The sequence below is a fragment of the Vulpes vulpes genome, chromosome 5 (assembly GCF_048418805.1).
Source record: "Vulpes vulpes isolate BD-2025 chromosome 5, VulVul3, whole genome shotgun sequence".
Lineage (NCBI taxonomy): Eukaryota > Metazoa > Chordata > Mammalia > Carnivora > Canidae > Vulpes > Vulpes vulpes.
In genome coordinates, this window is record NC_132784.1 from 122,792,417 (window position 1) to 122,806,034 (window position 13,618).

At 35.1% G+C, this 13,618-nt stretch overlaps 1 protein-coding gene across 7 annotated transcripts in view; it reads right to left on the reverse strand.

Annotated features, from left to right (window-relative positions):
* Positions 1 to 13,618, reverse strand: part of PHTF2 (putative homeodomain transcription factor 2) — a 113,389-nt gene that overhangs the window by 27,901 nt on the left and 71,870 nt on the right. For 4 of the 7 annotated variants that reach the window (XM_072759825.1, XM_072759826.1, XM_072759827.1 and 1 more), the window contains 3 exons: positions 13,345 to 13,510; positions 12,254 to 12,418; positions 1,470 to 1,656 (listed from right to left, as the gene is read on the reverse strand). In XM_072759825.1, the coding sequence (XP_072615926.1) occupies positions 1,470 to 1,656; positions 12,254 to 12,418; positions 13,345 to 13,510 (518 nt within the window). The remainder of the gene's footprint in view (positions 1 to 1,469; positions 1,657 to 12,253; positions 12,419 to 13,344; positions 13,511 to 13,618) is intronic. The other 3 variants (XM_072759828.1, XM_072759830.1, XM_072759831.1) reach the window with 1 other exon arrangement.

Below are 13,618 nucleotides of genomic sequence, written 5' to 3' on the forward strand. Positions count from 1 at the left end.
AATTACCGGTAATTTATGACTGAATTTGTAGCTTCACAACTGCAAAATTTTAAATTATATGTATTTATACATACACCTTCAAGTATCTTCAAAAACCTCAAAGTGATTGATTAGTATTACCCAAACTTCTTTAAAAATGTCTTAAATTAGTGATTATACAGTTATTTCAATTTTAAGAGTAATTCAACAGCCATTTGTCAAATATTGTCCTATAACACCTCTGTTCATGAAAACATTTGAAATAGCTTAGAAAATTAAGAATATAAAAGAGAATAAAAATAAAACAGAGACCATTTAAAAGAAGCTGAGAAAACTGAGATGAACTAATTTTACTATTTCTACAAACCCAAAATGCCATCAATTATAAGACCATTATTGATTTAATAATGACATGAGGCAGGAGGAAGTAAATAGTAGTTGCATGTGTGCACATATCAGACAGACATTATGTACATCCAGATTTTGGATATTCTGAAACTGAGAGAGTCTAGAGCTTAGGTTTTATTGATATTTTCATGTTCCTCTCATAACTATAGTAGGAAAAAAGTAGCTGAAAATGTGTTTGAAAACTGTATGACTGAAAACTTACCTTTTGAGTGATGACAGTGATGTGAAGCTCACATTATTAGCTAAATGCTTCAAAAATCTAAAATCAGAGTAAGGGATTCTATTTCACTGCAGCCCTATGCTATTGACTGTATAGCTACTGGTACTGAAAACGCATGTACTATCAAGTAGTAGCACATACTTCACTCAAAATGGAAGAATCAACAAAATGTTTATGTTCACATGATGTAACAGAAGCAATATCTTTTAATTTGGCCATATTTTTTTTACTATAAGTTTAAAAAAAAAAACCTAACCAAAAAAAACCCCCCCAAAAAACAGCAAAATGATGAGATAGAGGTTATCCCATAAGGCTTTGTTACAATAAATGCAGGATTTCTTTATTATTTTGGAAAAGTAAACAAATAATTATTATCCTTATTAAATATGTCCTCAATAATATTTTTTTTCAAATTAAAACCAAAACAAATGTGCTGACACCAAAGGTAATGAAGGTAGAAAAGACAAGGTAATATTCTTGTATGGGGAACATGAATGGAAAGCCAGATTTCTAGTTCAGTTTTAAGATAATCTAGATGTTCCATTTAAAACAAATTTGCATGCACACATACACAGAAATGAGGAAAGAGAAGACAAGGCTTAAGAAACATCAACTATGAAGTGCCTTAACATTTTGAAAGATGTGGAGCCATCAATCATGAATTCGGAGGGTGCCAAGTTATATCAGCAATCGAGTTTATTCATGTAACTTTGATTTTCAGCTTTATCAGTGTGATTTGTAACAGCTCAGAGAATAAATTCTGGAGAAAACGTGTAGTTCAAAGGTGATTCCGATATCTAAGTCACTTTCCATTAGCTGATGTGAAATCATACAAGCAAACAATTTTAAAAATCACACTGACTTTGCTGGGAATGTTCCTCAGTGTTCCCGTGTGCCAGGTTGTCTCTTCTGGTCGAACAGTTTCACACTGAGGTTCATGGCTTTGGATTCCCTCTTCACTGCTTTTAACAGTCTTTTTCCCTTCAAGGGATACGTAGCCATTGTCAGTCTCCGTTGATTTATCAATTGAATTCTTTGCTTTCTTTGATCTAAAAGAAAAAGTTGCAGAAGCATGTTATGTGTACCTAGCTTATTTTGGATGAGTTACTGATGGAATATTATGTTCTGTTAATAATTAAATCTGGTAGTTATTTCTCAGGATGTTAATGGCTACCTTATTTTTATAATAAGTAACTTAGAAATATAATACCTATCATATAAAATAAATCAATAATTGTAAATAAATGTCCTAATTCAGCTTACCAGATAGGTTGGGAGGTCTTACAAATAGCAATTCTAAGGTATACACCCTAACTTATCAAATGATTCTTGGTCAACAACTTGGTCTTTACGTAAAATCTATAATAAAAATTTTGCCAATTTTATTATGGTTAATAATGTATTTTAAAATTTTGAAAAAAAAATAAAATTTTGTTTAAAAGACTTTCTGTAATTATTAGATTAATTTGCAATTAGTGTTTTAACTTGGTTTTAGCACTTTCATTTACTCAAATAAATACTATTAATATATATACATAAATAACTCTGATAAATTCATTTTAGCCTTTTGTAACATAAAATATTTGAAGAAAATGAAAACCTTATAATACAAGTTTGTAAATAATGGAAGAAGTAGAAATGAAGAAAACCAAGAAGATAAAGAAGTAACCTCTTTCACCCATTGAAATACTCTGAAAAAATATTACTATCATGTAGCCATTAATTACCTAAAAGGCTACAACTGACATTCTTCACTGATAGGAATTTAATTTTTTCAATATACAAAATACAACATGAAAAGTAAGAGGGGATCCCTGGGTGGCTCAGCGGTTTAGCACCTGCCTTCGGCCCGAGGCGACATCCTGGAGTTTGGGGATTGAGTCCCATATTGGACTCCCTGCGTGGAGCCTGTGTCTCCCTCTGGCTGTGTCTCTGCCTCTCTCTCCCTCCCTCTCTGTCTCTCATGAATGAATAAATAAAATCTTTAAAAAAAGAAAAAATATTTTGATTAATAGGCCAATGCTTGAGGAATCTTCAGAGACTACAGTGGGTGAAAGAATAGCTATCCAAAAGAAATGGTTAGTAAAAATACAGTGTAAGTCCTATACAAAATTAAAATGTGCTCAATGCAAATTAAGTTTATCATGAAATTTATTAATTTCTTGCATTTAATTTTACTTAAATCCCCTTGAATTTTCTACAGAGTATCCATTTTGCAAGAAAAAAATTAGTACAGGTCAAAATACCAAAAATTTTTACAAATCCACAAAAGAGGGGCAACTGAGTGGCTCTCAGTTGGTTAAGTGTCTGACTTTGGCTCAGGTCATGATGGGGGGGTGGGGGAAGGAAGGGCTGGAATTCGGCCCTGCTCAGCGGGGAGTCTGCTTACCTCTCCCTCTGCCCTCCCCCCTACTCCTGCTTTCATTCTCTCTCTCTCTCAAATAAATAAATAAATCTTTAAAAAATGCACAAAAGAATTTAAGAAACAAAACAGAGGATCATAGGGGAAGAGAGGAAAAAAAATGAAACAAGACAAAATCAGAGAGGCAGACAAACCATCTGAGACTACTAATCATAGAAAATGACTGAGGGTCAATGAAGGAGGGTGAGGAGATGGAGTAAGTAGGTGATGGACATTAAGGAGGGCATGTGATATAATGAGCACTGGGTGTTATATAAGACTGATGAATCAAAAAAAAAAAAGACTGATGAATTGCTGACCATTACCTCTGAAACTAATAATACATTTTATGTTAATTAACTGAATTTAAATTTAAAACAATTTTTTTTTATTTTTTATTTTTTTTTATTTTTTTTAAATATTTTATTTATTTATTCATGAGAGACATAGAGAGAGAAAGGCAGAGACACAGGCAGAGGGAGAAGCAGGCTCCATGCACCGGGAGCCCGACGTGGGACTCGATCCCGGGTCTCCAGGATCGCGCCCTGGGCCAAAGGCAGGCGCCAAACCGCTGCGCCACCCAGGGATCCCACAATTTTTTTTTAAAAGCACAAAAGAATTGCCTTTAACACTATAGTTACTCAGTCCTACTGGAATCTTTTAGAACTGTGCAGGACCTTAGAACTCACCTATTCTAAATGCTCATTTTGGAAACAATGGATCAGAAATACAAAGAGGTCTAATGAACTTATATAAGGTCACACAACCAGTTAGAGGCAAAGCCAGCACTAGAATACTGACCTTCTGACCATGAGGTTAATGATATTCTCCACACTACCTCCAACTTACCCACTCCTGGGGAAGTTGCCTGATAGGATTTCTTCTTAATACACTCATCAAAGCCTAGAAAGCTTTTGTTTTATACAAACAGGCCCCTCTCCTTCCTGACCTTCTCCTTTAAGGTTATTAAAGGAGACAGACTCCATTTCTTATATGCTTCACAGAGCTCCTATGCTTTCTAATCATTCAGAACACATCTCCACAGAATTGCAAGACTCAGCCTAATCCTCTGACCCTTTTCTTTCTATATGACCCTGAGAGGCATGGCAAGACCAAGGGAATGAGCCATAGAACAAAAATCATTTAAGAGTAGCAGAGGAAAGGAGGAAAATGGATTAATGTAGTGAAGAGAAAAGGCAAAAACAGAAAACAAAAGGTACAGAGAAAACTTGTGACCTACTCTGTCTCAGGAAGAAAGTGATAAAAACACCAGCTATTAATTATTCCCATCACCTCACCCTTGAAAACTATGCTATTAGTAGACTTAGAAAAAGACTTAGGGAAGTAAAGTTCCTGATATTCCAAAAATGTGAGAAACTACAAAAGATAGACAAGGCGTGTGCTGGAAAGGTATCTATGAAGGGTCCTGGAAATTACACTGGGCTGGAAAAACAGGAAAAGGAGGTGAATGATGTGAACGAAGACTGGCGAGTTGGTAGAACCATTAAACAGGATGTGAAAGAGAAGAAATTTATTTTGGAAGAAAGATAGAAATGCTGGACCTTGAGGGCCTAGAAACACCCTTAGAAAGATTACTAGGCAGTTGAAAACAGTGCTTGGAGGCTGGTAGTCAAAGTAGAAAAAGTGGCTGAAACCTTGCAGAGTGAACCAGAACCCTAGAGGGCAAAATGATAAGGACCTGGTGAAAAGGGCTTTGAATCATTAATAAGTGATGCTTCTGGGATTTTTCTAAGGGAAATGTACTCTTTGCTTACCAGGACAGGGTAAAGACTGAAGCTATGGAGGGGGTACTAGTAGTACCCACTGCACATACCTTTCAGCTATCTCCCTTCCTCTCTTATCTCTGCCTACTTCCAATCTTCATTGGGTTTTTCTTTTCCCCACTATCTCCTCAGACACAGAACACTCTCAGGAGACATGAACAATAAGTTACTAAACTATAGCAGCTTTCTGATGTTTCTCACAAACAATTCAGATAAGTTGCAAACCAAGTTGAAAGGATGAAGAAAATGCTAAATATATGTACCACCCTCAGAGTTTACAAAGTAGCTCAAAATTCAAATTGAGGCAGATTGGAAGTGGCTGGTAATAACAACTCTTGCACAAGATCTGTTGCAGTGGCATGGGAGGGGCAGCCTGGCCATAGCTCAATGGGCTGGGAAGGGGCTACATCTAGAGATTAACTAAATAAATTAGTTTATTGAGAACAATGGGAACCAGGTTTTTCAGTGATAGAGAAGGAAGATATAAAGACAAGATAAAATGAACTATGAGGTACTATATTTGAACTGGAGCTATTATTGCAAATTCATGGCTTATAATACATCTAAATACAGAAATAAATCTAAATGTAAAGAGATAAACACACACACACACACACACACACACACACTTTCTAGCTCTACCCACTGGGGATAGTAATACCACAGCATCTGTAAGCATTTCTAGCACTCAGATCTTGCTTTCTATATACTACCCTCCTAGAAGAAATGGTTGACTTCAGGGCTGTGGCAGAGGAGTACAAGCTGAATGTAATACATTTTGTTACCCTAGAAAGGAAGAAAGTGACCAAAGAAGGAAAGAGACATATCAGAGAAGACAAACTACTCAAAGGGGTCCCACTAAATTTGCCAATTTAGGCCAATCTGATCATTGAAATGAATAATGACATTAACAAACTGAATAAAATAGAAATCCATAAGTAAATAAATAGGGGAAAGCTTATCCTTAAAGGAAAATGTCAACTAACAAATGTAAAAGGAATAACAGAAAAACCACCATCTGGCAACTATCATAGCAACAATTCAGGTAATAATTAATCATCAATGGATATTAAAACTAGAAGGTAAAGGTGAGATAAGAAATGGATTGTTTTTATAATCTTAATGTGTCTCCACATAGGGCATTTGTTGATTATAAAGAGAAAAATAAATTTATAATGGAGAAATCTGACAGATATTACATTAATCAAGCAATTAATGTAAATATCAGTAAGGGTGCAAATTTATGTCATTTGCCACCTGATAGGATGCAACGAGAAGAACTAAATATCCCTTCTATTATATTCCTGCCAAAAATGCATAACTTGGGTTTAATCATGAAGAAACATCATGCTACTAACTCAGTATTATGCTGAATTAGTTAAATGTTAAACAACTAGCTCTCCAGAGGTAAAAAGTCCTTGTTTGTAGTATTTCTTGATTTCCATGGTATAAATAATACCATCATGGCCCAATTTCAAGTACCAAATGATAATGCTGACCTTGGAGGTGGAAAGAGATATGCATATTCCACACTCACAAGTCACTTGGACTCTGATCCTGACCAGAGGCATAAACCCAAATTAAGGAACTCTGTACAAAGGGACTGCCTTTTAGTCTTAAAAAATGTGACAAAAGGGACGCCTGGGTAGCTCAGCAGTTGAGCATATGCCTTTGGCTCAGGGCATGATCCTGGGATACGGGATCGAGTCCCACATTGGGCTCCCTGCATGGAGCCTGCTTCTCCCTCTGCCTGTGTCTCTTCTCTGTCTCTCATGAATAAATAAATAAAATCTTAAAAAAAAAAAAAAGTGACAAAAGTGAAAATTGAGGAAAGGCTGATGTCTGCTCCAGGTTGAAGGAGACTATAGAGACATGACCACTGTGCAGCACAAGATCCCAGATTAGAGCTTTCTCGAGAAGCAACAAGGCTATTAATAGGGATAATCAGCAGAATTTAAATGGGGGCTCTGAGTGAAAGATATATGGGAGTTCTCTCAACTTTTCTGTAAGTTTGCAATTGTTTCAAAATCAAAGTATATCTTTTAAAAAGTACAAACTGATTTGTACCCTGATAAGGACATTTTGAATTTGAGCATAGTGAAAATGCTGAAAGGAGAAAGAGTAGGAGAGCTAAATTCTAATTAATGTAGGTAAGAGGGTCAAAAACTGTGACTGCTCCAGGTAATGTTTAGTTCTACCACCGATCACTGCATCATAGTGCCATTAACAGCTGAAAGACAGGACCTCACAGAATAATATTAATTTCTCAAAAAGAACACCAGTTACCAGGACTCAGATGTTTAATTACCCCCACTCCCTGTTTTAGGGCACAAAGATACTAGAGAAAGGTAGTGGGACTGAGAGATTTACTTAAAATATTAATATTGTAAAATTCCACTTAGGAATATTAATATTTTTTAAAGGGAAGCTACCTCATCTAAATCAACTTTAATATATGTACAAATATAAAAGCAAAGTAAATAGTATTTTGATTTTAAAATAAGCATATATATCTAAATCCTCATTCTCTACTGAAAAATAAATTTAAAAAAAACAGAGTAGGCGGGTTCTTGGGTGGCTCAGTCAGTTGGATGCTCGACTCTTAATTTAAGCTGAAGTCTTGATATCAGGGTCTTGAGTCAAGCCCTGCACTGGGCTCCTTAAAAAATAAATAAGTAAATAAATAATAAAATAAAATAAAATAGAGAAAAAGCTGGTATCACGAAAAGTACTGCAATATAGAAAAAATGGTACTTTTTAGTATTATCTACAAAAAAATCTCTTTTGACAGCTACACTGAATGCATATAATACATTTGCTTAATAAAACCAGAGTTAACAATTTTGTTTTAGATCAACCCAAACAACATGAGTCACAGGCATGTGGGCAGTGAGGTAGTACTGCCTTGAAAACAGGAGACATAACAAGTCTATACTGATCTTACTTATTCTGTGATAGAAGAAGTATTTCCTGCATTGGATTTTGAACAAAAAGCATTTGCAAAGAAACAATGTGCAAATCCATTGCCATGGTTAAAGCTTGCCATGTTTTATAACTTCATAGCTAATTTTGTAACTAGCCTACTGCGTGAATGTTTGAATGGCATGACCTTTAAAGTATTATGCTTGACACTCAAGAAAGATAGCTCTATGTAGCAAATACTCTCAGAAAGAAATGACTTTTAAAAACAGAAGTAGTATAATTAGGGTAGTTCCTTTGTGAGATGAATAATGATTGGTCTTGCCTGGAAAAATGCAAAAAATGTACAACTTATACCAAAAATAAATCATAAAACTAGATGTGTTTTTCAATATTGAAAACTTTAACCAAAGAGTTGACACAACTTTTAAATAACTTATTAACTTATGAAATTTCAAATCTTTTGTATCAAACATGAAAACCAGGGCATGTGAGTAGCTCAGTGGTTGAGCGTCTATCTTTGGCTCAAGTTGTGATCCTGGGGTTTTACGATCAACTCCCGCAGAAGCAGGAAGCCTGCTTCTCCCTCTGCCTAGGTCTCTGCCTGTCTCTCATAAATAAATAAACAAAATCAAAACACATGAAACCAGTGTGTTTCTATTTGAAAAACCTCGTCAGGTAATCAAGAACACTTACGGCATTCTGTACTGTCCTGGGGAAGAAAAAGGTGGAAATGTTTATTGGTGCTCTAGAAAAGGGGCGTGTGTGTGCGTGTGTGTGTGTGTGTGTATAGAAGGTGACAAAAAGGGGATCCCTGGGTGGCGCAGCAGTTTGGCGCCTGCCTTTGGCCCAGGGCGCGATCCTGGAGACCCAGGATCGAGTCCCACATCGGGCTCCCGGTGCATGGAGCCTGCTTCTCCCTCTGCCTGTGTCTTTGCCTCTCTCTCTCTCTCTGTGACTATGATAAATAAATTAATTAATTAATTAATTAAAAAAAAAAAGAAGGTGACAAAAAAATGAAGGTATATAAACAGATTCAACTGAAGATCATCCTTCTACTACTAAAGGACATGAGAGAGTTGCTATGGGGAAAGTTAACAGTAGCAAATAGCTTTTGTTCTACAGCATGGTATGAAATTTCAAGTCCTGCTCTTATTTCTACAAGGTCAGGAATCCAGAGGGAGGGAAGGCTACAGTAACAGAATGGATAAAATCTCAGATATAAGAAAATGACACAAAAGCCTACATATCACCATCACTGCTGTGTGCAGCTATGCATACACCTTGAAGATATGCTAACATAGCCCTTCAAAGACGTCTGGGTACTTAGGTTTCCCTAGATATAGATATACTCTACAACACCTAAGTTTGAGAGGTATATACCAAATTATGTATTATGTACCAAATTTATATATGGTACCTGTAATTTTTCTAGAACTCATCTAATTCTAAAATAGAGTGGCTATAGCAAAGGTAATGAGTTATCTAGTTTTGGCCTAAGATATTTTTTAAAATCTGGGATATACTGACATTACATGGTCTTCACCCTTGTCCGTGGGAGACAGACTTCACCCAGTTTACAGCTTAAATGACTGAACCATTTAAACTGCAGTCACTAAAAACCAAAATTTTAATCCATGTACCAAAAATTTATGGTGGGACTACATTCCACTCTTACTTAACATTATACAGTGTATGTACTGCATCATGTGAAGAAAATCAATTTATTAAAAATCTTTAACATTTAAGTGTTAAATCCAATATGGAGGTTAAATGGGACAGTAATCTTTCACGTAGGTCAGTCAGGGGGTGCCTGGATGGCACAGTGGATTATGCATCTGACTCTTGGTTTCAGCCCAGGTCAGGATCTCAAGCTCTTCATCACGCTCTGCGCTCAGCACAGAGTCTGCTTGAGTGAGACTCTTTCTCCCTCTGCTCCTCCACTCCCTTCCCCTCCCCTCTAAAATAAATAAATCTTTTAAAAACAAATCAAAATCCCGACCCACCCAAGCCCTCTAATCTTAAAAAAAAAAAAAAAAAAAAGGTAGGTCAGTCAGGCAGTGAGTTAACATGTGACCTGGTTTTACTCTGGCATCTGTCTCTAATCCACCAAGTCAATTTATTATTGACTTTTTCAGTGATATTGTAAGGGTGAAATTAAATTAATCTTAAAGGACATGTAAAAAAAAGCTTAAGTGTTGAAAGTCTAAAATAGGTATTATGCTGAAGAGATATACTATCAAGATATAATTCTTCCTACTCAAATCTTCTTAGTAGAAATTACAATTACGCTAATTTAAAACTATAATTCTTTGAAATTAAAGTACTAAATACTCATGAAATATGGTTAATTTCTACATCTTTTTAAATTGAAACTTTCTTTGGCTTTGTTTTCTCAGTTTCACAGAGTTCTTTTACAATAATTCCTAAGTTTTTTTAAATGAGAAAGTTATGGGACGCCTGGGTGGCTCAGTGGTGGAGCGTCTGCCTTTGGCTCAGGGCGTGATCCCGGAGTCTCGGGATTGAGTTCAGCATCGGGCTCCTGCAGGGAGCCTGCTTCTCCCTCTGCCTGTGTCTCTGCCTCTCTCTGTCTCTGTCCTGAATAAATAAATAAAATCTTAAAATAAATAAATAGAGAACATTATGTCTTGTTTAAGAAAAATAGTTTTATCCTGAGAATGAACTGTACTTAGAAATGATAAATAGGGCTTTTCCAACTTGTAAACACAGGATGTAAAAATAGTAGTTTTCATTCTAACATCTAAAAAAACAAAACATACCATATATAAAGCTTAGACATTTGTGTGGTTATACATTTATCTTCCCATTGGTTATGATAATTCAGATACCTTAATGGGAGTTTCCAGCTTTTCAATTTATTATCACCAGGAACAATTTTAAGTCTCAGCTGATCTTTCTCTTTCTGACTTATAAAAACTTGAAAGGATGAGACATCATCAAGATTTCAGAACTCAGTTTAGAACTTCCAAAATTAACATTTTTCTTAAGATCTCTTTGTACCTAATATTTAAAACAATCTCATTCAGATGCTAGCAAACCAGTTCCAAATGAGACAGCCGAAAATAGCGCATCCTTAAAAACATTCAGATTATAAACTTGTCATTTTAAAGAGAATAAATTCAAAGGGATTTAGCTACTATATTATCAGTGGCTGGTAGTCAAGGTCATTCTAATAGCTCAAAAGGAAAAAAAACTGAAGTCTGAATCTCATTTGACTAGAGAAACATAGCAGAATTCAAAGGTACTAACCTACCTGTCTAGGGGCATTTTGAATGTTACATAATAGAACTGATATTCTATATCAGTTTTGGGCAACCAAGACAACTAAATGATTCCCCCAAAGCAAAACATATCCACTGTGCTATTTATTTTATAACCGCTCATCAGAAAGTCTTGAGAAATGTGCTTAAGAAATTGACTTTACAGAGATTAAATGATCCCATCCTACTGTCAGAAAGCTATTTATTACCAAGAAAAAAAAAAAAAAAGACTAACAAAGAGAGACAGAATGCAATTCAAATTCAAAACAAAACAAAACAAAACTTGTATCTTTTCTGGACTAAGAACAGGTGGTTAGACTAGTCAGGGGATCCAATCTAATGCCATGTTACTTCAGACTATTAGGCTTTTGTTCAATTTCCCTCAAAATTACAAGCAATGAAAATATCCCAAGATACAAATGCTTAATTTTATAATGCATGATAAACTTTATCATATGAGCACAATCACAAGGGGATGAAACAAGGATATTAGTAGAGGAGTTAACAAAAGTGATAAAAAATAGTTATGTGCAGTATCCCTTTTCTTCATTTAATAACTTAGCAACTTTTATCATTATACTCAGTAGTTTGATCATATGTTTTAACTTTTTTCAAACTGATCACACATCTATGTAAACTAGCAATATAACTGAATTGTTATATTACTCATTCTTGTATTGAGATACAAGATAACAATACAAGATTGAGTTAGGTTTATTTTTGCAGTTTGCTATAATTATATTTTCCTATTTAGTAAACCTTTACTGTGATACAAACTATACAAAGAGCCCAATGTATAAAAATAGAATTTCATACTATGGTATACATTTAATTCCTTGAAATAACAATGCCATAGGTCAGATAATTTTACACAATTGAAGCAGAGATTTAAGAAAAAAATGTACAACTCACATGGCATTAATAGTCAATTTGACTTATAGTGCTGATAAAAATAGATAACCGATTTCATAGAAGTAAAATAATACTTGACAAGGCACAAAATAAACCCAAAGCAAGAAATCCCAACTATATATACTTTGATGATATACACTCATTTTCATAGAGGTATATTTACACATATCCCAAAGTAAACTTTATGGTCTCTATTTTTCCATTATCTTATAGCATTATAATTTATCAAAACAAAATCCATAATGAGACAGTCATATTTAAACTCATTAATCTTCACTACCAGAGAAGGAAGTGCCAGAAAAGGGATAATGCATCTCTATACCATATAAAGTCTTGAATAAATACAAACCCTGATAAAAAGAAAGCAGCATGCCAGAGATCTCTGAAGACAGCGCCAACGCTGTAAGAGGTGCTTGTACCGTGGCTCTGAACTGTTCCCTCCTGTGTGTTATCTGTGGTACTAGAACCATCTCCTTCCCTATGTACTTCCAAATGGGCTGCTTTTCTTAATTTCCTTCATCAGAAGAGATTAAAAGTAGAATGTAGCTTTAAAATTTTAACAACCACTTTCTCGGTAGCACATTGAAAATTTTGATGAAACATAAACACAGAACTTTAATACACAATAAAATTCAGATTAACTGGATAAAAGTTAATCCAAACATTAAGGTACATATTCAAGAACGATTTCTCTAAATGTTAGGTTATTGTTCCTTGCTCACACTGACAAGTCAGTGGACATCAGGTTGTAATGATATCATTACAGATTTTTACAAAGCATTTCTTCCCTATTTGAATGCCACTTATCTGCAGAAGAAGAAAGAAGAAAATTTAGACCAAAGAGAATTATAATCTGACTAATCAGCAATGCTATTTATCTAATGTAGGTATTATCTTTTCAAACGAAAAAGGCTTCAATCTCAACATCCCCAAACTGCAAATGTCACAATCTCTTAGCAACAATATTCAAAAGAGGAATCGCTCCAAAAGACCCTTAAAACAGAACTCCATTGTGCTGAGTGGCCAGTGAGACTTGCTATGTTTACTTAATCAAGGGGCAATATAAACAGCTTCAAATAGCAATTAATAAACAGAATTTAGCTGAATTTTTTTTCCTGGCTACTGTTTTTGCCAAAGTGTAAGTACAAGATTCTGTGAACAGAGGGAATTATCAGCAATTCCAGCTAATATATTCCCTACAATGATATTAGGTGCCTTGGAAATGAGCTTTAGGAAAGAAAGCAAAAACAACAAAGACAGGTATGTGGTCTCATAATGGCCTTGTAGCAAATACATAAACTAAGTTATTTGGTAGCTTACTCTGAAGCTTTCTGCTTTATTTGAAAGAGTGACTTTATAAGATAATATTTAATTTGAGTCAAGAACAATCCCAGATTCAAATTACACAAATCCACAAAAAGATCACTTTTAACAGAATACCTTCGTCTTTTACCCCCTGTACTTAGAGGAGGTTTGGGGGTTCTTGTTGACACAATCTGGCAGTGCACGGTTCCCAGGAGCAGCATCAGCCATACTGGCCCAATCACTTCAGTCAGAGGTATACTATGTGGGCTAGAAGCGGAACAGAATAATACTATTGCAGCAACTACAAAAAGGGAAAGAAAACATGTTTAATTATAGATCTGATAGTCATTTCTTCAAAACTTTAAAAAATCGTTCTAACATCACTTCTTGCCAGATTCCTTTTCTAAAT